This window comes from Schistocerca nitens, chromosome 2 (genome assembly GCF_023898315.1).
Source record: "Schistocerca nitens isolate TAMUIC-IGC-003100 chromosome 2, iqSchNite1.1, whole genome shotgun sequence".
Lineage (NCBI taxonomy): Eukaryota > Metazoa > Arthropoda > Insecta > Orthoptera > Acrididae > Schistocerca > Schistocerca nitens.
Window position 1 is genome coordinate 901,113,375 of NC_064615.1, and position 26,796 is coordinate 901,140,170.

The 26,796-nt window shown below is 42.1% G+C and overlaps 1 protein-coding gene across 5 annotated transcripts in view; it reads left to right on the forward strand.

Moving 5' to 3' along the window:
* Nucleotides 1–978: 978 nt before the first annotated feature.
* LOC126237210 (microsomal triacylglycerol transfer protein) overlaps nucleotides 979–26,796 on the forward strand; it is a 207,680-nt gene continuing 181,862 nt past the window's right edge. For all 5 annotated transcript variants that reach the window (XM_049947089.1, XM_049947091.1, XM_049947092.1 and 2 more), the window contains exon 1: nucleotides 979–1,196. In XM_049947089.1, the coding sequence (XP_049803046.1) occupies nucleotides 989–1,196 (208 nt within the window). In that variant the 5' untranslated portion in view covers nucleotides 979–988. The remainder of the gene's footprint in view (nucleotides 1,197–26,796) is intronic.

The window sequence follows — 26,796 nt, forward strand, 5'->3', positions numbered from 1 at the left end:
TAGCCGAAGCAGGTCATATATTTGAATGCTCGTACATGTAGGCGCGCTTAGATTGTTTTTGAGATTGAATAATTGCGATCTATTATGACGCAGTAATACGATCTTCTGACTTCAAATATCACGGCATTAGAATTCGAACGGAGGACTTTTACCTACTAGAATAAAGTGAACTTTTAACTAGATAATTGAACTAAACATTACTTAGACAGTGATTTAGGCAACGAACACTGATAGACACTTTTTATTCATAATAGCCAGTGGTTTATGGAACTTCAGTGATAGGTCCGAAGCATAAATTTAAATCCCCCCAAAACCTGGGAAATTTTTCTTCTCAAGGCTCGGTTAAGAAGTGACTGATATTGTACAATAAAGCACCCTCTCGTGCCAAGTCGTGCATTTGTGATTTAAAATTCCATCAAATTATTGACATGAAACTCCCGAGTAATAATTACGCGCAGCGATAATATTTGACTGTAGCGCTCGGCGCTTGTGTAGAATCTTTGACTTAAATAATAAGCCCACTGTTACGATTTCTTAGATACTTGAAATTACGACCAGCTTGTAGGGAATTTGTTGTGGATGTGACTGTATTGGTTTTATCATTAATATTACATCATCAATCAGTTAAACATCGATTACGAACGATTAATTACGATTCTTGGTGAAGTAAATATCTCACGCATGTCGACACTTCGGTTCAGCACTGTTATTTTGTGTAAGGTCGTCTTCGTAACTTGATAACGATCTCAACACTCAACCGACTGTCGCCGAATTTTAGCAGAGGCCAAGTACAAATCAAACCAAATCATCAAGAAGAAGAGCCGTTATAGACTGACGCAGAAAACTCTTTTATTTGTCGGAACCCGTTAACCTGGCTGGAACGTGGTAGTCAGTTTGTCGTCAATCACGCCGGGAGCGGCCGGACGGTGGCTTTCAATAGATTACCACATGGTTAGGGAGCGGGAGCGGAGTGTGGCTGCCGGCCGGCATGACGTGTGTTGTTGTACGGTGGGAGGGCCGGCTTGTCGGGCGAAGCGAGCGCGCAGCGGCTCAGTCTGTGCGCACAGTGGCAGTCGTGGTATTCGGCAGTCGCCCGCCAACCGCCGCCCCGCCCAGACAGTTTCACAGCCACAGACACAACACAGCCGCAGCCATGCGACGCGCGCTGACGCTCATCGTCGTCTTCTCCGCTCTGGGTGAGTTTCCCATCTGACTCTGCCTTAGCCTCCGCTGAGCGGGGCCATTTGACGCGCGTGAATAAGGGTCAGGGACGGCGCCTACTCGCTGCCTCCACAATCCGCGACAAAGCACAATTTTTCCATATCGCGCGCGGTGTGCTCTAGCATTGCGTGTACTGTAGACAAATGAACAAGCAGTGAGAGCCAGTTTTTTTAGTTATATTTCATGGCGTCTGAACGGAAACCCCCAGTATTCTAATATTTTTTATAGCAGTCTACTGCCGCATTTGACTTTAAAATGATTACAGGTTTTCTTCAACTTTTGAACATCTTCTGATCTATTACAATTGCAGAGCAAGCCGTCAGCTTTACGTGTTGTGCGCAGCGTCCGTAAGTCGCTGATGAGGCTGATCATCAGCTGATTACAATTAGCTAGATCTGATGTAATTGTGCTTTCACATCAGACACATCTATTCTTGAGCTTGACCCATTTACTCTTTGTGGTTTTGGCGTTTAGCAGTTCTCACGGGTCGTACTAATAAAACTGTCTTACTGACACGATGTGTAATGGTATATAAATAATGTATGAACTTTTATACTGTGATGATCGTTATTAACCGAAACAGTGTTAATGTAGGGCACAAGGACAGCTCAGTTTCGTGCCTTTCATGAAATGCTTAACAGTCAGCTACATTTACTTGATAGGCTACACATACAGCATACGTGTAGCGTCACATATACCTTAATTATCTTATAATTATTAAATTAACATATTTAACATTCATAATTTCGTATATGCCGTCTCTCTCTCTCTCTCTCTCTCTCTCTCTCTCTCTCTCTCTCTCTCGTTCTCTCTACCTACACACACACGAGGTAGACTCGATCTTGCGGAGATCACACTTCGTTACTTCTTCTAGTCTTCCCCCCTAAACAAAACTTGCTGCCACACCCTCTTTTAACGTGCTAGACATGCCTGCTACTATTATAATAACAATAAAAGAAAGAAAGGTCAGAATCTAACAAGAAGGTAATAATAGCTTTTCAAATAAGTAGCTGCCGGAGAATACTGAAGATTAGATGGGTAGAGCGAATAGCCTGTGAGGACGTACAGAACGGAACTGAGCGAAAAAGAAAGTTATGGTAAAAATTGACTTGAAGGGATCTGTTGATAGCATGCATCATAAAGCATTGACGAATAGTTAATTTGGCAATGTACAGAAGTGTATGTGGGGGTGGGCTGTAAAAAGTGTATAGGTTGACACAAGCAGAAAGCAGATTCAGAAGGATGTAGGATGCAGCAGTTATTCCGAGATGAACAGGATTGCACAGGATAGACTGATTAAGAGAACTGCATCAAACCACTTTTCGGATTGAAGACCACAACGATAACAGCATCAACAACAATATGAAATGTTTAATATGTTGTTGTTGTTGTGGTCTTTAGTCCGAAGACTGGTTTGATGCGGCTCTCCATGCTGCTCTAACCTGTGCACGCTTCTTCATCTCCGGATAACTGCTGCAACTTACATCCTTCTGAATCTGCTTGCTGTACTCATCTCTTCGTCTCCCTCTACGACTTTTACCCCCCGCACTTCCCTCTAGTACTAAACTGGCGATTGCTTGATGTCTCAGAATGTGTCCTAGCAACCGATCCCTCCTCCTAATCAGGTTGTGCCACAAGTTTCTTTTCTCCCCAATTCTGTTCAGTACCTCCTCATTAGTTACATTATTTAGCCACCTAATCTTCAACATTCTTCTGTAGCAGCACATTTCAAAAGCTTCTATTCTCTTCTTGTCTAAACTGTTTATCGTCCATGTTTCACTTCCGTACACGGCTACGCTCCATACAAATACTTTCAGAAAAGAGTTCCTAATACTTAAATCTATGTTCGATGTTAGCAAATTTCTCTGCTTCAGGAACCCTTTTCTTACCATTGCCAATCTACATTTTATAATCTCTATAACTCACCCATCATCAGTTATTTTGCTGCCCAAATAGAAAAACTTATCTACATACTTTTTAGTATCTCGTTTCCTAACCTAAATCCCTGAATATCACCTAATTTGATTCGACTACATTGCATTATGCTTGTTTTTTCAATTGTTGATGTTTATCTTATATCTTCCTTGCAAGACACTGTCACTGTTCGATATAATAATAACAAATTGTTTAAATACAATAAAATGTATAAAATGTTTTCTTATAACCATAATTTTTTTGCATCAGCTCTTAGTACATCGTTTTAGCAAAACTTTCATAAAATTGTCATTCAGAGAACTACAGCGTTTGAAAAGCATACATCCGAAAATTTGGGAAATACCTATGACGTGCAATTGTTTTACGAGCTATAATAGCAACAAAGTTGAACACCTATAACAACAGTATTAAAATCGTAGTGTATACTTATGGTGGGTACTCACCACGATCAGTACTTCAGTCACCATTACGACTGTGAACAATGGTCTACAGTAAGTGAGGGGAATATTGTTTCTTTCACTCGTTTCCGCTTACATGTCAGAAGTTAGTCTTTCTGTTTTTGTTTCTGGTGGCAATGTTCTCTGTAGGCGATCATGCCTAGAGCGGCCATACATTGCGATTAATCGGGACAGTCCCGTTTCTGAGCCTCAAAAATTTTCAAGAATATTTTCAAACACTTCCGTATCGGTTAAAATATTTTCTGACTAACGATTTTATAAATTAACGGTCGAAATTGACATTTCTTATGTTGGTACCCCCTGACACACGTACAGATAAAGTGCTATAATCGTTGCGTACTCGATTTTCTTTGCTTTTGCTTTGCACTGGCGTCAGCATCAATTTCGTGAAGTTGCACGTGATGTTGGTGATAAGTTATAAGGAGACGTAATGATTACAATGCCGAAACGGAAATCAGGGTTTTCAAAAGAGTTTCAGAGCAAATTCGCTTGCTTTAGTGGCACAGAAAATGATCGTTTAGCAAAATGTAAGTTATGTAACAATGCTGTTTCGGTGTGTCATCGTGGTGCTGCAGATCTCAAACATTACATGGATTCCGAGAAACTCTGGAAGAATCTTCGATCGGCAGACTGTTCGCTAAAAATGACTAGATATTTTTGACTTCAAATGCATACAAACAGACAGAGGTAGCTGCAACAGGAGGAACCATGTCATTATACGTTGTTAAACACCACCAGAGCTACCGTTCTAATAACTACAGTGTTCAACTACGCAAAAATTCGAGAATTCGGAGATCGCAGAAAATGCTTCGTATGGAAGAACCAAGTTTGAGGCAACTGACAATGTTACACTCCACATTAGTAGAAGTAGGTAAAATATGCTATAAAAAATGATGTAGGTTTTTCAGCTCTTGGAAATCACTCCTTGCCCAAAATGGTAAAATTAAAAGCGATACTTAACGAGAGGTTACAAGTAAGAAAATCCCACTTTTGTCAAAGGAAATTATGGTCACCCTAGTCGCACCGCGACATGGATTAGCCTTCATGCAAGCAACTACAATTATTCACGTTTCCTAGAATCATAGTTTTCATACCACTTTATGCTCGGAAAGTTAATATATAAATATGATTATTTTTGATGGGAGGACTCCTCGCCCCAGTTTCTTGGATCCGTGCCCGACACACACCCACTCGTACATTGTACGAGGGCAGTTCAATAAGTAATGCAACACTTTTTTTTCTCGGCCAATTTTGGTTGAAAAAACCGGAAATTTCTTGTGGAATATTTTCAAACATTCCCGCTTCGTCTCGTATAGTTTCATTGACTTCCGACAGGTGGCAGCCCTGTACGGAGCTGTTAAAATGGCGTCTGTAACGGATGTGCGTTGCAAACAACGGGCAGTGATCGAGTTTCTTTTGGCGGAAAACCAGGGCATCTCAGATATTCATAGGCGCTTGCAGAATGTCTACGGTGATCTGGCAGTGGACAAAAGCACGGTGAGTCGTTGGGCAAAGCGTGTGTCATCATCGCCGCAAGGTCAAGCAAGACTGTCTGATCTCCCGCGTGCGAGCCGGCCGTGCACAGCTGTGACTCCTGCAATGGCGGAGCGAGCGAACACACTCGTTCGAGATGATCGACGGATCACCATCAAACAACTCAGTGCTCAACTTGACATCAATGTTGGTAGTGCTGTCACAATTGTTCACCGGTTGGGATATTCAAAGGTTTGTTCCCGCTGGGTCCCTCGTTGTCTAACCGAACACCATAAAGAGCAAAGGAGAACCGTCTGTGCGGAATTGCTTGCTCGTCATGTGGCTGAGGGTGACAATTTCTTGTCAAAGATTGTTACAGGCGACATGGGTTCATCACTTCGAACCTGAAACAAAACGGCAATCAATGGAGTGGCGCCACACCCACTCCCCTAACAAGAAAAAGTTTAAAGGCATACCCTCAGCCGGTAAAGTCATGGTTACAGTCTTCTGGGACGCTGAAGGGGTTATTCTGTTTGATGTCCTTCCCCATTGTCCAACGATCAACTCTGAAGTGTATTGCGCTACTCTTCAGAAATTGAAGAAACGACTTCAGCGTGTTCGTAGGCACAAAAATTAGAACGAACTTCTCCTTCTTCATGACAACGCAAGACCTCACACAAGTCTTCGCACCCGAGAGGAGCTCACAAAACTTCAGTGGACTGTTCTTCCTCATGCACCCTACAGCCCCGATCTCGCACCGTCAGATTTCCATATGTTTGGCCCAATGAAGGACGCAATCCGTGGGACGCACTACGCGGATGATGAAGTTATTGATGCAGTACGACGTTGGCTCCGACATCGACCAGTGGAATGGTACCGTGCAGGCATACAGGCCCTCATTTCAAGGTGGCGTAAGGCCGTAGCATTGAATGGAGATTACGTTGAAAAATAGTGTTGTGTAGCTAAAAGATTGGGGAATAACCTGGTGTATTTCAATGCTGAATAAAGCAACCCCTGTTTCAGAAACAAAATGTGTTGCATTACTTATTGAACTGCCCTCGTACATATTCTTGTTTAAGAGTCGTGCAGTGAACTGTACTACTTGTTTAAAGTGGCCACTAAGTGAGCAGACACCTTGGGCTAGTTTGCAAGCCAAGTACACACTGAGGTGACAAAAGTCATGGGATACCTCCTAACATCGTCTCGGACCTACTTCTTCCGGACATAGCGCATCATGGACTCACCGAATCGTCTGAAGTCTCCTGCAGAAATATTGAGCCACGCTGCCTCTATAGCCGTCCATAATTGCGAAATTATTGCCTGTGGAGGATTTTGCACACGAAATGACCTGTCTATTATGAACCACAAATGTTGGATCGGATTCATGTCGGGAAATCTGGGTGGCTATATCATTCTCTCGAAATGTCCGAAATGTTCTTCAAACCGATCGTGAACAATTGTGGCCCGGTGACGCGACGCAATGTCATCCATAAAAATTCCATCTCTGTTTGGAAACATGAATGGCTGCAAATGGTCTCCAAGTAGCTGAACATATCCATTTCCCGTCAATGATCAGTTCACTTGGACCAGAGAACTTCCAGAAGGCGTTTGATACAGTTCCGCACTGTTGCCTGATAAACAAAGTAAGAGCCTACGACATATCAGACCAGCTGTGTCGCTGGATTGAAGAGTTTTTAGCAAACAGAATACAGCATGTTGTTCTCAATGGAGAGACGTCTACAGACTTTAAAGTAACCTCTGGCGTGCCACAGGGGAGTGTTATGGGACCATTGCTTTTCACAATATATATATAAATGACCTAGTAGATAGTGTCGGAAGTTCCATGCGGCTTTTCGCGGATGATGCTGTATTATACAGAGAAGTTGCAGCATTAGAAAATTGTAGCGAAATGCAGGAAGATCTGCAGCGGATAGGCACTTGGTGCAGGGAGTGGCAACTGACCCTTAACATAGACAAATGTAATTTATTGTGAATACATAGAGAGAAAGATCCTTTATTGTATGATTATATGATAGCGGAACAAATACTGGTAGCAGTAACTTCTGTAAAATATCTGGGAGTATGCGTACGGAACGATTTGAAGTGGAATGATCATATAAAATTAATTGTTGGTAAGGCGGGTGCCAGGTTGAGATTGATTGGGACAGTCCTTAGAAAATGTAGTCCATCAACAAACGAGGTGGCTTACAAAACACTCGTTCGACCTATACTTGAGTATTGCTCATCAGTGTGGGATCCGTACCAGTCGGGTTGACAGAGGAGATAGAGAAGATCCAAAGAACAGCGGCGCGTTTCGCGTTTCGTTTGGTAAGCGTGATAGCGTTACGCAGATGTTTAGCAAACTCAAGTGGCAGACTCTGCAAGAGAGGAGCTCTGCATCGCGGTGTAGCTCGCTGTCCAGGTTTCGTGAGGGTGCGTGTCTGGATGAGGTATCGAATATACTGCTTCCCCCCACTTATACCTCCAGAGGAGATCACGAATGTAAAATTAGAGAGATTCGAGCGCGCACGGTGGCTTTCCGGCAGTGGTTCTTCCCGCGAACCACACACGACTGGAACAGGAAAGGGAGGTAATGACAGTGGCACTTTACGCCACACACCGTTGGGTGGCTTGCGGAATATAAATGTAGATGTAGATGTAGATGTAGAAGGCATTGACGAATAGTTAATTTCATTACGTCCGAAAATTTGGGCAATACATATGACTATAATAGCCACAAACTCGAACAACTATAACAACATCTAACAGACACAGTATTTAAATCGTAGTGTGTACTCATGGTGGGTACTCACCATGATCAGTACTTCAGCCAGCATTACGATTGTGAACACTGGTCTACAGGCAACGGGATGCGAACGAGTAAATGAGGGAAATATTGTTTCTTTCAGTCGTTTCCGCTTACGTCTCAGAAGTTAGTCTTTCTGTTTTTATTTCTGGCGGCAATGTTCTCTGTAGGCGGTGATGCCTAGAGCGGCCATACATTGCGATTAATCGGGACAGTCCCGTTTCTGAGCCTCAAAAATTTCCAAGAATATTTTCAAACACTTCCGTACCGGTTAAAATATTTTCTGACTATCGATTTGATAAATTAACGGTCGAAATTGACATTTCTTACGTTGGTGCCCCCTGACACATATAAAGTGCTATAATCATTGCGTACTCGATTTTCTTTGTTTTTGACACAGAACTCGCATTCGGGAGGACGACGGTTCAATCCCGCGTCGGGCCATCCTGATTTGGGTTTTCCGTGATTTCCCTAAATCGCTCCAGGCAAATGCCGGGATGGTTCCTTTGAAAGGGCACGGCCGACTTCCTTCCCCGTCCTTCCCTAATCCGATGAGACCGATGACGTCTCCGTCTGGTCTCCTTCCCCAAAGAACCCAACCCAACCCTTTCTTTGCTTTTGCTTTGTATTGGCGTCAGCATAAATTTCGTGAAGTTGCACGTGATGTTGGTAATAAGTTATAAGGAGATCTAATAATTACAATGCGGAAACGGAAATCAGGGTTTTCAAAAGAGTTTCAGAGCAAATTCGCTTGCTTTAGTGGCACAGAAAATGATCGTTTAGCAAAATGTAAGTTATGTAACAATGCTGTTTCGGTGTGTCATCGTGGTGCTGCAGATCTCAAACATTACATGGATTGCGAGAAACACTGGAAGAATCTTCGATCGGCAGACTCTTCGCTAAAAATGACTAAATATTTTTTGACTTCAAATACATGCAAACAGACAGAGGTAGCTGCAACAGGAGGAACCGTGTCATTATACGTTATTAAACACCATCAGAGCTACCGTTCTAATGATTGCAGTGTTCAACTACACAAAAAGTCAAGATTTCGGAGATAGCAGAAAATGCTTCGTGTGGAAGAACCAGGTGTGAAGCAACTAACAATGTTATACTCCACATTCCTAGAAGCAGGTAACAGCTGCTGTAAAAAAAATGACGTAGGTTTTTCAGTTCTTGCAAATCACTCCTTGCTCACAATGGTAGAAGTAAAAGCGATACTTAGGAAGAGATTAAAAGTAAGAAAATCCCACTTATATCAAAGGAAACTATGGTCACCCTAGCCGCACCGCGACCCCAGTCATATGGATTAGCCTTCATGCAAGCAACTATATTATTCACGTTTCGTAGACTCATAGTTTTCATACCACTTTATGCTCAGAAAGTTAATATATATGTGATTCTTTTTTATGGGAGGACTCCACGCCCCAGTTTCTTGGATCCGTGCCCGACACACACACACACACACACACACACACTCGTACAATGTACATATTGTTTCTTGTTTAACAAGGGGAGGCCGCCAATTGTGAAATTCATATTCGATTCGTACTGCGCATAATAAAAGCTCATGGCCAGAGGTGTAATGTGGCAAAGCACCAAGATGCACTTCTCAACCGTTGTCGATAAAATCGAGTTAAAAGAAACCGTTGCGGTGAAATACTCTCTACGATTAATAGTTTTCTACGGCGTCGTGGCGCAGCGGTAAGCGCTCGGGTTCGTAATCCGAAGGTCGCCGGATCGAATCTCGCCCCATGCAACATTTTTTTTATTATTAGTTTTTTGTAATATATATATATATATATATATATATATATATATATATATATATATATATATATATATTAATGAATTGCTTATGCATGTTGGTGAAGGTGGATCGCTCTGCAAATGTACCGCCTCCATTTTTGCGTTTGTTTAACAGGGTGTACCAAAGCTCTCACGTCCGCACTGATTTTCGACGATGTTATAAGTTGCGCTAGGGACCGCATCTACCTTCTTTCGAAGTTAGCAGGCAACTACGCTGTTATGCGGCGGCTCGTTTCGGCCCATTCAACATCTGTCCTTCAAGTGTAACGAGCGAGTAACGGAGTTTATATTTCATACCTGCCACAACAAATTTGTGTTCGTGGGGTTTCTATTCTAATTCGAACGTTTGACTTACGCTATACGTATTCGTTTCGGAATATCGTTTCTACGTCTTCCGTTAACTATACGTGGTTAACATTATGAAGACAATTAATAACATTTGTGAAATACAACTTTGTTTGCGGAAAACATAATGATGTTCGAAGTCGCCAGTTTTTCCACTACAAACGACATTCAACAACTTATTATATGCATAATTGTTGCAACTGATTATCGGGAATTTTATATATATATCTCTCTCTCTGTCTGTGTGTGTGTGTGTGTGTGTGTGTGTGTATACACACACACATTTGAATTACAAAAAACCAATACTAAAAAAAACCAATTAAAAAAAAATCTTGCATAGCGCGAGATTCGATCCGGCGATCTGCGGATTACGAACCCGAGCGCTTACCGCTGCGCCACGACGCTGTAGAAAACTATTAATCGTAGAGAGTATTTCACCGCAACAGTTTCTTTTAACTGTCGATTTTCTCGACAACGGCTGAGAAGTGCATCTTGGCGCTTTGCCACATTACACCTCTGGCCATGAGCTGTTATTATGCGCAGTATGAATTGAATCTGAATTTCACAATTGGCGGCCTCCCCTTGTAAGAGTCGTACAGTGAACTGTACTACCTTTGTAAAGTGGCCAGTAAGTGTGCGGACACCCTGGGCTAGTTTGCAAGCCAAGTACAAACTGAGATGAAAAAAGTCATGGGATACCTCCTAATATCGTCTCGGACCTCCTACTTCCCGGCATAGCGCATCACGGACTCACCGAATCGTCTGAAGGCTCCTGCAGAAATATTGAGCCACGCTGCCTCTATAGCCGTCCATAATTGCGAAATTATTGCCGGAGGAGGATTTTGCACACGAAATGACCTGTCTATTATGACCCACAAATGTTCGATCGGATTCATGTTGGGAAATCTGGGTAGCTAAGTCATTCTCTCGAAATATCCGGAATGTTCTCCAAACCAATCGTGAACAATTGTGGCCCGGTGCATTATCATCCATAAAAATTCCATCTCTGTTTGGAAACATGAATGGCTGCAAATGGTCTCGTTTGGAAACATGAATGGCTGCAAATGGTCTCCAAGTAGCTGAACATGTCCATTTCCAGTCAATGATCGGCGCAGTTGGACCGGAGGACTCAGTCCATTCCACGAAAACACAGCCCACGTCATTATGGAGTCACCACTAGCTTGCACAGTGCCTTATTGACAACTTGGCTCCGTGGTTCAAATGGTTCAAACGGCTCTGAGCACTATGGGACTTAACATCTGAGGTCATCAGTCCCATAGAACTTAGAACTACTTAAACCTAACTAACCTAAGGACATCACGCACACCCATGCCCGAGGCAGGATTCGAACCTGCGACCGTAGCGGTCGCGCGGTTCCAGACTGAAGCGCCTAGAACCGCTCTGCCACAGCGTCCTCAATGCCTGAAATCTGCTGTTCTCGGCACACTCTTGACACTGTGGATCTCGGAGTATTGAATTCCTTAACAATTTCCGGAACGCAATGTACCATACATCTAGCCCAACTACCAGTCCGCATTCGAAGTCTGTTAATTCTCGTCGGGAGGCCGCAATGACGTCGGACACATTTTCACATGAATCACTTAAATATTAATCACAGCTCCACAAATGAAATGCCTTTTTATACGCACTATTACCGCCATTTATATAGCGGGTGATCAAAAAGTCAGCATAAATTTGAAAACTGAATAAATCACGGAATAATGTAGATAGAGAGGTACAAATTGACACACATGTTTGGAATTACATGGGGTTTTATTAGAACAAAAAAATACAAAGGTTCAAAAAAATGTCCGACAGATGGCGCTTCATCTCATCAGAATAGCAATAATTAGCATAACAAAGTAACACAAAGCAAAGGTGATGTTCTTTATAGGAAATGCTCAATATGTCCACCATCATTCCTCAAGAATAGCTGTAGTCGGGGAATAATGTTGTGAACAGCACTGTAAAGCATGTCTGGAGTTATGGTGAGGCATTGGCGTCGGATATTATCTTTCAGCATCCCTAGAGATGCCGGTCGATCACGATATACTTGCGACTTCAGGTAACCCCAAAGCCAATAATCGCACGGACTGAGGTCTGGGGACCTGGGAGGCCAAGCATGACGAATGTGGCGGCTCAGCGCACGATCATCACCAAACGAAGCGCGCAAGAGATCTTTCACGCCTCTAGCAATATGGGGTGGAGCGCCATCCCATAAACATCGTACGTTCCAGCAGGTGTTTATCAGCCAGGCTGGAGATGATGCGATTCTGTAACATATCGGCGTACCTCTCACCCGTCACGTCTCACGTCTCTCTCATTACAGCTCCTTTTATACACGATTGTCATGCGCCACCTGTCGGATATTTTGTGAACTTTGTTTTTTTTTTTTGTTCTAATAAAACCCCATGTCATTCCAAGCATGTGTGTCAATTTTTACCTCTCTATCTACATTATTCGGTGGTTTATTAAGTTTTCAAATTTATACTGACTTTTTGATTACCCGGTATGTGCATAGCGCTATCCCATGATTTGTCACCTCAGTGTGTATGCAGTAACGGGATGTGATCGCTCGTTCACACATTCGTCAGATCTCCATACTGGTAAACTACATTCGACGTGCACACAGGCCATTCTGCACGCTGATCCTTTAGCGCTTTCGCTCTTATTTGACCGGTTAACACGCGACGTGCAGTAATAGGAACCTAATCACTCGTTGCGTGTTTCAACTTTCACTCGTAAACGCTAATTATGAGAGAGGACGCTACGTTTTACATAAGCTATTAACATGTTCGTGAAACAGCCCTAGTTTCCAAGCCGTGCGTCGATAAACATTACAGACACTCCACAAGAACGTCATCAAGAGTCACGCGAAAATGCTCACTAGAATTTAAAATATTGCAGAGACACTGAAGTAGCTGTGGCGACAATACTTTGGTTGCAACGAGATCCACAGACAAATGAATTTTTCAAAATCACAATGATTTTTCGCACCGGCTGGTCTTACTTGGATTAGAATATCCTCTATTTTGTATTCTTCACTGCTTCACAGTTTCGGCTGTGTAGACATTTTCGAGGATCTGGATTACATACCAGACGTAATATTGTCAAAATATAAGTTTAATTCGTTGTTGAGTCGACGGAATAAAAGTAAAACGTAAATTAAATGAAAGTGACAGTAAAAGACATTCAGTATAACGCGCCAAGCGGTCTTACGTTTGTCATAAATTGTCAAAATACATTGAGCGGGCCTGGTACGTAATGAAATACAAATAGAATTACACAGTGGTTGGCATATAAAAAGCGAAAACATAATGTAATAAAATATTTTACTACAGTACTGCGTTTTAAAATAAACCATATAACACCAAGTGTTTCCTGAACTGCTGCTACGTAACATAAAGCTTGCAAGTGGCTGTAATTCTGTACTAGACTATTTGCAGCGACACCTCGCGGTCATGTCAGGGACAAACTTCCATGATCTGTTCTATGTCTCATACATATAATATAAAAAGTAATTTTTGTCAAGCTGTGAACGCGGAAAGTCTATCGGAGATCGACAGGAACGGAAAGAAGGATTAGTATTCCGGTGAAAGTGCATGTTCCATTTCGGTGGCTTTTACGTTGCGTGCTGTTAGTAACGGTACGCGCGATGAATAATAGGCAGTCAACACGACGAATCATGAGTGAAGCATCATGACGCAGATTTAGATAGCCGATGAGATTCTCGTTCGTTATTTTCTATGGTTGTCAAATAAAGTTAGCTAGTATTTTGTTTCTTCGGTTAGAATTTAACCACGTCATCGGAATTTTCAACATAATACGAAATAAGACATACCTGTATGTTAATGCAACGACGAATGTATATCTCGGGTTACTCTAGACATTATGTTATGGCAGTCGTATCTTTGTGTTGAGATTCGTTGACTTTACCAGCTCACAAGCTTGGCCAAGTAACAAACTGTCTACATTCCAACCTAACCAAGGCCTCGGACAACCCTAAACGACGTTCTTATCAGCATAAGCATGCAACACAAGAGCCCCCGGGAACGTGAGCACACCTTAGCCAGTGTCTCGCGCTATAGGCAGGGTTCATAGTGATGTCACATTTCATCGGTATCGGATGTGGTTTACATATCAGATAAATGAAAACTGTCAGGCCGAGAATGCCTTGACGAATTTTAACATTTTCTTTTGTCTTAGCAAAGAAGTAACTGATGGTTTCGTACTTAAAAGGCGTTGTAAAGGCATGGAAACGGCTGTGGTGGGGTCGAAGGACGATCTCCGACCAGTAACCTATGGTCTAGGACGAAAATACACCAGAAAATTCCGAGACCTGTATAAACTGTGTTTCGTTGTATTGATCATATTTCTGTATTCTGGTATATACAGATTGTATTCTTTTATAATTTCAACTTATGTTTTATTGCATGTTCATTTTGTGTTTACCTTATTTTGTTATGCACAGTGCTTTACATTTATAACCTGTATAGGTTCCGTGCAGACAGCGTGATGGTCGCTCAAGAACGCTTTAAGAAGTCTGCTTACACCTGCGGGGGTTTATTTGGTAGATATGAATTCTGCGTTCAGTATAATTAACGCCAATTGGAACACGTTTAACACGTACCACTCTGTATTCAATATCTAAATTTTGCCTTTGTGCACAAACGACCAACGTTCCGTTCTTTTTTAGTTTTTAGGCGTTTAGAAATTTATAGCACTGTGGAAAATAAATAGAATAACTGAGAAATGTAACAGGTAATAAAATTAGTAAAGAGGTGTGAAAAAGAATGCAAACAAGTAATACAAAAATACAAATAAATAAAACATTAGTGTAATCAAGTAACATATCTCACATCTTCTCCTGCCCCGTAACAAATGATTTCGTCACAGGAGATAAACTCATGGTCAAATACAGTAGTATTTCGGCTACTTTGCTTGTGCATATCCTTATTATCACCTTTACGAAATTGTCGAAAGTGAACAACAACGAAACGAACTGAAGTACTTGTAGGGTTTGGCTAGTAGTAAGACCATATTAATATTTCTACTTTCACAACATCCTTGGACTTGAATTTACTGCCTAATTTGTAACTAAGAGATACAGAACATTTGTGTCAAGTTTTTACCTCAGAGACGTTGCTGGTTGAGAAGAGAGATGGAGGTGGTGCAATTGTTAAGGCATTGTTATCGTGCATGGAATGAGCGATAATCACGTGCTGTTCATCCTGTTTCATCTTTTCGATGATATTTCACGAAACTCTTCAGTAGAATGTCTCGAAGTTTCTGTGAACAAGACTTAGAATGATTCCTTCCTCACCCATCTCTCCCATATCGCGTGATAACCACAGTACTTACAGGAAGTTAAACTTTGGTGCTTCTCTAACAAAGCCTCATCCCCATTACCTGACAAACAATGATTGCTAACATCCCAAGGTCATAGCAGAAGTTCAGACACAGAACTGCCAGAGTAATACTTCGCAACATTTACAGCAAACACTGGCTAAGTCGCCGATAACTCAGCAGTCACGCCGCTGTGTTTATAGTCCGAAGTCCAGTTGATGTATCTTTCAAAAGCGCCTCCCTTTACCGCTATAGAGTAACTGACTGCGTAGGTGATGTGTAAATTTGACCAACGTACAGAAAGTGTGCTACAGTCAAACCATGTAGGGGTTATCAGCGCTCTAATTTTAAAAATCCGACCTTATTGTCCAGTAAGCGAAATTGATGACGCTTGTAAAACTCGTTAGCTTCGTGTACTTGCGATATTAACATCTATAGTTTTATGCATCTTATGTCCACCAATGCGAGTACTTAATAATAGAGTTAAGGAGCCGATGAGATGAATTTTAACGGCTTTCCGTACAAAATTTCTTTCTGCAATTTCTGTCAATGATTGAAAACAAAATTGTTGTCAGACTGTCGATTTTGGTCCACAATGAGCATCTTAAGATAACTGAATCGAGTCATATTTTCCATATTTCAAGCTGGTTTCTTCGTTTCGGTATCTTCCCATCTTTATCAAGTTTGACTTACGACACTTATCTTCCTCGGCATAAACAGTTCCATATTTTCCCCTATTTCCTGTTAATTTTCAGCTGTTATTTCCTGAAATTATTTTTTTTCCAGATTATAGCGGACGAACATTTGCTATACAACCTCTCTCAGCAGTGACGGCAATATAAAATACACACTGCAGTTTCAGACGACAATTTCCGTAACATTCACGGAGAAGACACGGCCTGAATTTTCAGTGGCTCAGCAGCAATTTTAATCTGTGGAAGGGATACGAAATGCTTTCATAGCGCGTTCAGAGAACTTTTACTCTGTTTTACTCAACGTAAACGTGCTACTCAATATATCTGACATTGTCCGAGTAGGAGAGAACGATCGTAAGCAGATAATCAAATGTAAAATTATAAAATTTTTAAAAATTTTCTATAAAACTTTTTAAAATTTTCAAAATTCTCTATCCGTTTCAATTGATTCGTAGATAGCGTGGCTGTACATCGCACACTTAACTTTATGATTTAAAATAATCTTATGGATGATGGAACGGTATTGTACACTGCGACTGCATTTACACAGACATAAAAAAAAGTTTTCCATCACCCCGGTTCCCAGAACTCCTAAACATAGACGTTGATTGTGGATATTGTATCACAGACACAGTCCCTTTGTCTGTTCAGTGATGTCACTAAACCCGCCCAAAGATGTAAACAACCATGCATGAGTAGCGCCTATTAGACGGAGGGGGTCCGACAACCGATCAGTTCGAGTCATTCCACCAGGAAGGAGGTACACGGCTCGGGTTGTCTGTAGTTCAACCATGCCTAGACGGTCAGTACCATGGTTCGATCACGTCCGCATTGTTACGTTGTGCCAGGAAGGGCTCTCGACAAGGGAAGTGTCCAGGCGCCTCGGAGTAAACCAAAATGATGTCGTTCGGACACGGAGGAGATACAGAGAGACAGGAACGGTCGATGACATGCCTAGCTCAGGTCGCCCAAGAGCTACTACTCTGCAGTAGATGATTGCTACCTACGTATTATGACTCGGAGGAACCCTGACAGCAACGCCACCATGTTGAATAATGCTTTTCGTGCAGCCACAGGACGTCGTGTTACGACTCAAACTACGCGCAATAGGCTGCATGATGCGCAACTTCACTCCCGACGTCCATTGCGAGGTCCATCTTTGCAACCACGGCACCATGTAGCGCGGTACAGATGGACCCAACAACATGCTGAATAGACCGCTCAGGACTGGCATCACGTTCTCTTCATCGATGAGAGTCTCATATGCCTTCAACCAGACAAGCGTCGGAGGCGTGTTTGGAGGCAACCCGGTCACGCTGAACAGCTTAGACACGCTGTCCAGCGAGTACATCAAGGTGGAGGTTCCCTGCTGTTTTGGGGTGGCATTATGTGGGGCCGACGTGTGCCGCTGGTGGTCATGGAAGGCGCCGTAACGGCTGTACGATACGTGAATGCACTCCTCTGACCCATAGTGCTACCATATCGGCAGCATATTGGCGAGGCATTCGTCGTCATGGACGACAATTCGCGCCTCCATCGTGCACATCATGTGAATAATTCGTTCAGGATAACGACATCGCTCGACTAGAGTGGCCAGCATGTTCTCCAGACATGAAATCTGTGGTGTTACAGCCAGACACCACACGTGCTAGGTGGTAGCTTAAATCGGCCGCGGTCCTGTAGTACATGTCGGACCCGCGTGTCGCCACTGTGTGATCGCAAACCTAGCGCCACCACAAGGCAGGTCTCGAGAGACTGACTCGAACTCAGCCCAGTTGTACAGACGACAGAGCTAGCGACTAGACGTACGAAGCCTTTCTCTCTCATTAGCCGAGAGACAGAATAGCCTTCAGCTAAGTTAATGGCTACGAACTAGCAAGGCGCCATTAGCCTTACAGTGATTGTAATTAGAGTCTCACTTGTGTTCACCATAGAGATGTACAAGAAGAAATTATAGATAAGTATATGAGAAGCTCCGTTCTTTTCTTCATAGCATTAATTACGTATCCTGTTCCAGTACTTCACGCCCGTCTGCGTTAGTCTCGCGTGCCTTTTAAGCCACCTCTATCTACAAGGTGTTGGCCCAGCTGCCGACACATCAAAATCTGTCAAACATGCCTGGGATAGATTGAAAAGGGCTGTTTCTGGACGACGTGACCGACCAACCACACTGAGGGATCTACGCCGAATCGCCGTTGAGGAGTGAGACAATCTGGACCAACAGTGCCTTGATGGACTTGTGGATAGTATGCCACGACGAAAACAGGAATGCATCAATGTAAGAGGACGTGCTGCTGAGTATTAGAGGTACCGGTGTGTAGAGCAATCTGGACGACCACTTCTGAAGGTCTCCATGTATGGTGGTACAACATGCAATGTGTGGTTTTCATGAGCAATAAAAAGGGCGGAAATGATGTTTATGTTGATCTCTATTCCAGTCTTCTGTACAGGTTCCCGAACTCTCGGAACCCAGGTGATGCAAAACATTTTTGATTTGTGTTGTACCACATGTGATCTGAAGATGGTCATCACTCTGAAAAAAAAGGTTGATATTAAATGCAGTTGAGACAATATATAGAAAATTTTGATAGTTTTAAAAATTTTCAATGAATGTTTTCTAAATTTTTATAATTTTACATTTGAGTAGATGTGCTGCAGCGAACGCAAAAATTAATCAGTCATACACTGCTGCCTGGTAATTTCTTCGACTTTCAGCAGCAATTTTAGTCTGTGGAAGGGATAGGAAAAGCTTTCATAGCGCATCCATAGAACTTCTGCTCTGATTCACTCAACGTAAATGTACTACAGTGAACGTAGAAACTAATCAGTTGTACACTGTTGCTTGGTAATTTATCTGAAACTCATACACATACGTCTGTGTTGCAAGGAAAAGCGATGACGCGTTGTGTCTGAGGTTTTGAGAAATCGCCACGCAACAGGCATAGGTCTGATGGTTTGTTCGTTCATGTAACACATCTACGTTGAGTAAAGCAGAGCAGAAGTTCTCTGGGCGAAAATGAACTCCACACGCCATGCAGTCGCTCGTACTTAAGCGCGGGCGGTCAACAATGTTTTATATGCTTCTCTCCACGTTCAGGCACGTGCGAAGACACGCCCTATTCGGAACCTCGGTTAAATCCGTACCTTCTAGGACCTCCACCCCCCTCCCCCTTAATTATCCCGTTTGTACTTTACTGAACTGCACTGTAAAAGCATATATTTTTACCTCCAGTACACAGATAATAGTACCAAGCATTTTCCTATGGTCAGAAAGAGTACTGAGGAGGAAGTTTCTGATAAGAAAGAACACAAATTGTCTAGTCGTGGATGGTGGGGAAAACACTAGAATAAGAAAGCAACAGTGACTGTAAAGTGTTCGAGAATTGGCCGCTGCGTCGCAGATTCAGCTATCGACTGCTATCTCTAGCTATCGGCCGACCTCTATGCTGCCCTCGGCGCTTCGACCGCCAGCGATGCTTACCAACTAGTGCCAGTCGCGTATCCTCGACGCGTGCCTATCGACCAGCGATGAAGGACAACTACTCATATTTACATAAAACGTGTATTGTGCTGGAAGAATGCTCGTGGTGCACGTTCTGAACCGAACTACATCGCCGTTTCGACAGTTTGCTGCAGTTTCAAGGTTTTCTTGTTTCCAGTATTTTTATCGAACTTGGTGACACACAGATACTAACTTCCAACTTAAATTGGAAAGACCACATAGATAATACTGTGGGGACGGCGAAAAAAGACTGCGCTTTGTTTGCAGAACACTTAGAAGAGCGACAAACCCAGACAGCATACATTACACTTGTGCGTGCTGTGCTGGAATATTGCTGCGCGGTATGGGATCCTTACCAGGTAGGATTGACGGAGGACATCGAAAAAGTGCAAAGAAGGGCAGCTCGTTTCGTGTTATCGCGCAACAGGGGAAGAGTGTCACTGATATGATACGCGAGTTGGGGTGGCAGTCACTGAAACAAAGGCGTAGGGAGAAATGATCACCACAATAAAATAAGAGAAATGAGAGCTCGAACGGAAAGATTTAGGTGTTCCTTTTTCCCACGCGCCATTCGAGAGTGGAATGGTAGAGAAGTAGTATTAAAATGGTTCGATGAACCCTCTGCCAGGCACTTAAGTGTGAATTACTGAGTAACCATGTAGATGTAGAAATCGGACATTACAAATATGTAGAGATAAAGTATGAACCGTGATGAGAATTCTGTGACATTTATGTGTACATCTACTATGTTTACATTCTTTATCACACTGCAAATTTAGATAAAGCTGTTGACAGTGTTGACCGAGTATATAAACTTCGAAACTCTGCTGGTAAAGCGAAAGGTCATCTGCAACTTGTACACAAACGCAGTTGCAGTTATTAGAATCAAATACGTGAAAGAGAGATAGCAGTTGAGAAGAGGCCAGCGTATTTAACAGTGTATACAATGATGTACATTACAGCATATTTTCATGGAACAAACGTCAGATCATTTCACTATTTGATATTTTTCTAATGTGAAATTCTAGCTACATGTCTTTCTGAAGAAGACGGGTTTACATCAGTCGAATCCATAGTCAGGCGTTGAATAAAACCGCCTTTCGTTATAACTGGCTAGCAGCTTTGGATTCATTTACTGCTCTCTAACCGATGCTGAAGAGTAGCCATGTTCAAAATTTACATGACTGCTCTTCTCTCACCCGCCATATATACTGTTCGAATCGGGGAGAAACGAAATTTGTAGCGCAACCTGACTAAAAGAATGGATCGGTTGACAGGACACAAGCAAGAATTAATTTCCAGAGAGCTTCTATGAAGTTTGGGAGGTAGGAGGAGAGGTACTGGCAGAAATGAAGCTGTGAGGAGCGGTCGTGAGTCAGGTAGCTAAGTTGGAAGCCGGCACGGTAGCTCAGCGTGTTCGGTCAGAGGGTTAGCTACCCTCTGTAATAAAAAAACCGAGTGAACGGATTAACGACAAGCTTGAACAGGTGTCATGGGACGTCCGCCCAGGACAAATGCAACGAACATTAACGAACAAAATGAGATCAGACAAAAGAGGTTGGTAGAGCACTTGACCGCGAAAGGCAAAGGTCCTTAGTTCGAGTCTCGGTGCGGCACACAGTTTTAATCTGCCAGAAAGTTTAATAATTAATTTGCTTATGGAGGAAAGTATTGGAAGTACAAGTTGTAGGGGGAGACAAAGATCTAACTGTAATCTGATTCAAAAGGATCTACGTTGTAGTATACGGGGTGTAACGGGTGCAAGTGCTGATATTTCTGATGATGACTGAAGACGGTATACTGAACATTACATCAGTACTTAAATCACTTGCAGACTAATAATTACATCTATTAATTGTCAAATGTTTTTAGACCGGATACTACGTTCAAGTACATATGGCAAGAGCAAACAACTAATGCTTATTTTCCCCTGGGCAGCATGTCAGGAGCTGAAGTGTGGACGCGTGGACGCAAAATGGTTACTCTGTACTGAGAGAGTGGTCCACTTAGTGTTGCAGTTACGACTGTGCAGAAAACATCAGGTAGTAAATTATGTGACGTATTAGCTCGAAGACTTTTGATGCAGAGAAAAAACAATCGACACACTAGTGCATGTACATATTAAGGTACCACATATAAAAATATCTACACTTATACCCGTCACATCCTGTATGTGTGCAGATGAAGACACTTGCACTTGGTAGAACAGCATGGAGAGCTGCATCAGACCAGTCTTTGGACTGAAGACCACAACAATAACATATTATATTGCACATTGCGATGGTGCCTTTCTGTGGAGTTCGGCTGCCTGATGAATTTTTTTTTATTTGACGCCACTTGGGGAACTCGGACCTCGATGATGATGAGGACAACACACAACACTCTGAGCAGAAAAAAACCCCGACTTGACCGGAAGTCGAAGCCAACTCTCTGTGATCTATCGTTAGCAACTCTAATCACAAGACCACCAGCTGCTGACTACATTACATTATTCACGTTCCACGGAGCCATGAAGAGGGATCTTTGGAATGTGAAAAGACGCTGAGGATGCAACTATCATTCCAATGCGGTGTAACGAAATGACTCAACATTATGACGTACTACAGAGTATTAATTTTAAGAATTTTTGCGAAGATACCCTTCAACTGAATACAGTAGGACGCAGGACAGAAAGTTACTTAATTCACACTTAAGCTCCATCTCACCACCGGTAGGGCATTTAATATATGCTCTGACAGATTGTTGAATACAGTTTCACTCTAAAGATGCAGGGATGGTTCTATGGTGCATTCAGTACCAAATTCCAACTAAATAAACAAACAAAGAAGATCTGACAGGAGTGGCGTCTGCAGACTAAATTGCTGGAATTCGTATTATGCAAACAACTACTCTCTGTATTATCCAAATACGATTCAGCACTTATGTGCCATCATCAGTGGGTACTTTTATTCATGTCTATAAGACACAAACATGTTTTAATTAATAATTATTTTCTTTTCAATAATTATCAGTTAAACATGTTTGCATGCAATAGACCCTAAATAAAACTATCCGCTGATGAGGGCACAAACGTACTGAAACATACCTGAGCATTAAACAGATTAATTGTTTGTTAATATACTGTTATTGGGTTATCCACACAGCTGTTTTATTTGTGGTATGTAATTAAAATGATCTATTTCGAAATTATACAATTTTATCTTCAGACGTGCTTGTGGCAGAGCCATTGAATCGAAACAATGAAAGTGGATAAAGTGAACCCAACTTAACCACTTCGAAAATCAGTAGCGCTACCTACCCTAAGCATAAAATATGCCAAACACGCAATAATAGAAGTTTCATTCCTGTCCAACGAATTGATTTTAATTGCGGTTTCGTTTCCATTCGCTTTATGAACTTCAAAGTTTCGATTGAATTTAACTATCATAGACAAGCACATTGAAACTTGAGCACGTGAATTAAATACCACCCACGAAACATCTGTATGAATTATACAGCAGAACCGAATTCCTGTAATTACTGTCTACACCGACAAGCATTCGCAGTATTTTTCTTAAAGGAAGCCAGGACGTAGGAATGTTCTAAGTCGTGTCGTTTATCATTTTTTAGTCTCATGTCAGTTCATACACTCGCGCTTTACACACACACACACACACATTTAACAGTACTTTCCGTACTTCAGATTCTTATCAGTTCTTGTTTTCTTTTTTTTTTGTCACGGACTTAGTTGTGTTCGAGCTAACATATACGAAATGTAGTCTTTCAGAGAAGGTCATTTTAAATGTTTCTTTTAGGAGAGTGAGAACGAAAAAAATTTTCTTTCACATTTTCCGATCTAATAAACTCGATAATTTTTTATATAGAAGGCTGTGGATATCTGTGTTATAAAGGTTAAATTACATGTTTGTATTGGTAGCACTGTCAAAAATAGTAATGTATCGTTTCATAGCATAAACACGCGATGTATGTCGAAGTGCTAACATTTTTCCGAGGAAAAGTGGTGAATATATTGGTAAATCTCTCAAAGAGTAAAGTACGACGCCAAAACGAAGTGTTTTTAAGAAACATGGGTTTCATGGTAACAGGTTTTCGAATAAAGAGAAACAATGTGTTAAACATGTGGTGTGTGAAGTTACAGACAGTGAAATACTGGCTAACTAGTCAGTATCTAGAGAAACACCCATTAGTGCTTCGAAGATTAAAATAAAACGTTGTGATACACAGTTTTTCCTATATTCTGATAGATTTACACATCCTAACAAGGGTGTTAGATGAATGTGTGTATTGTAAAATATGTGGAGGGCCTGTTGGTTTACATGAAGACATTGAGATATCAAATGGACTAGCCAGGAAACTTATCATTAATTGTGCCAGTTGTAAATATACTCATTCATTAGTGTAAAGATAATTATTTTGAAGTAAATGTTAGGTGGTTTTATGGATTGAGAGCTATTGGCAAAGGACACCCTGCAGCAAAAACAACGTGTGCCGTGATGAATATGCCACACCCACCTTGTAAAATCGACAAGTATGCAGGATTTATTGGAGCTGCTGTGGAATCTGTTGCATGTGAGTCAATGAAGGGTGCTGCAAAAGAGGCTGTTGAAATAAATGATGGTATGACTGACATACCAGTAGTTTTTGATGGCACATGGCAGAAGTGCAGCTACAGTGCTAAGAATTCTGTTGCTACGGTGACCATTGGTGATACTGGAAAGTTAGTAGACTTCCAGATGTTAACCAAACATTTCTGTGACAGAAATTATGAAGGAACAAGTGGTGGTATGGAGGCCTATGCAGCTATTGAAATTTTTAGTCGTTCTGTGAACGAAAGGGGAGTGTGTTACACTAAGTCTTAGGTGATGGAGACTCAAAAGCATATAACAGTGTAGTAGCCGCTCAGCCTTATGGTGAGAGATTATCACAAAATTGGAATTTGTTGGCCATGTCCAGAAGAGGATGGGCACAAGGTTGAGGAAGTTGAAACAAAGTCTGATGGTTCAAATGGCTCTGAGCACTATGGGACTCAACTGCTGAGGTCATTAGTCCCCTAGAACTTAGAACTAGTTAAACCTAACTAACCTAAGGACATCACAAACATCCATGCCCGAGGCAGGATTCGAACCTGCGACCGTAGCGGTCTTGTGGTTCCAGACAGCAGCGCCTTTAACCGCACGGCCACTTCGGCCGGCCAAAGTCTGAGAGACAAGAAACTTTCTGATGGTAAAACCATAAGAGGCAGGCTTACAGACGAAATGATTGATGAACTACAGCAGTATTATGGGATGGCCATTAGAAATAATACTGAGGATTTGTTGAAAATGAAGCAGTCAGTATGGGCTACCTTATTCCACAGACTGACAACTGACGAAAAACCAGTACACCACCTTTGTCGTCCTGGACCAGATTCACGGTGCAATTACCGCAATGCCCAGTACTCAAACAGTTCATACAGCCATAAACATTCCATGCCAGCAGCACTCATGGATATCATAAAACCTATTTACAGAGACCTGGCAAATCCTGACTTACTGAAGAAGTGTCTGCAAGGTCTGACTCAAAATCTCAGTGAGTCGTTCAATAATCTTATATGGACTCGCTTACCAAAAAATGTTTTTGTTTGAATGAAGAGACTAAAGTGGGTTGACGGGGGGTCAGTTATGCTGTTATTGCTTTTAATGATGGGAACATTGGTAGGGTGAAAGTGCTACAGCATATGGGAATTAATCCTGGAGAAAACTGTACCAGAGAACTTGAATGGGTGGACAAGGTTCGCATTCATAAAGCAGAGTATGCAGTTGGCCTCTAAGGAGTCCAGAAAAAAGAAAAAAACTTTGATAAAGATCAAGAGGATGATATACAGTATGGTGCAGGGTGTTCCTGAGTGACTAAAAATAAAAAATTAAGCGTATATTAAGAGAGTTACAGTCTTTTGAAACTTTAGAAACCGTTCCTGAAAATTTTCATTTTTTGTTGCGTTTTTCCCTAAATCTCAGAAACCACTTAGAGTAGAGCATTTAAATTTTCAGGGAGTAATACCATACACATCCTGAGTCTACTGAACTGAAAGAAGAACATAATGATATGTATAATTATAATTATTTAGGATAACGTCCGAAAAAGTACACAAAATTTTAACTGTGCAGTTAAAAAATGGTACCTCCGAAAGCAGTGGCTGAAATGCAATTACTGTAGTTCAATAGACTCAGAACATATAGTTTAATGTCGTGCAAAATTTTCATGTCAATGGCTACAGTGGTTCCCGAAATACAGGGAAGCCAGTTCACTAAATTTAACATTGTCGGGATAGGGCGTTCCAACGCCCCTTAACTACATTTGGACCATAAAAACCTTTTACGTGCATTACAAACGACATTATCCTGCAATCGATGAAATGCGCTACCTCACACTTTAACTGATCTACATCTTCCTTGCACTGATTGGTTCAAATGGCTCTAAGCACTATGGGACTTAACATCTGTGGTCATCAGTCCCCTAGACTTAGAACTACTTAAACCTAATTAACCTAAGGACATCACACACGTCCATGACCGAGGCAGGATTCGAACCTGCGACCGTAGCAGCAGCGCGGTTCCGGACTGAAGCGCCTAGAACCGCTCGGGCACAGCGGCCGGCCCTTGAACTGATTCATTAGCACTGAACACCGACTGAAGCTCCGCTTTTTAAACAGTTCCACTTTTCTTACCTGTCTAGCTCCCATACGTAGGTGGGGAGAAGGCCTGTTCCTCTTCCTGCTTGCGCCGGCCGGTGTGGCCGAGCGGTTCTTCGCGCTTCAGTCTGGAACTGCGCGACCGCTACGGTCGCAGGTTCGAATCCTGCCTAGGTCATGGATATGTGTGCTGTCCTTAGGTTAGGTTTAAGCAGTTCTAAGTTCTAGGGGACTGATGATCTCAGATATTAAGTCCCATAGTGCTCAGAGCCATTTGAACCATTTGAACTTCTTCCTGCAATAACAGTCGGCGCTTGTAATCCAAATTGTGCCAAATCCAGCATCCTTATTCCAATGAAGTAAAATCTTGCAAATCCTCCTTTTGTCTCCTGGCCATCAATGGGTCTGAACTTTCTGTTAACATCCGTATCAAGTTTACAAGTCTTGACACATTTTCTGCTGCAGTCAATTTTCATTTCCAACAATAGCTTCCCAAGGAGTATTTCAGCAGAACTGTCAACTTCAGGTGCCCATAG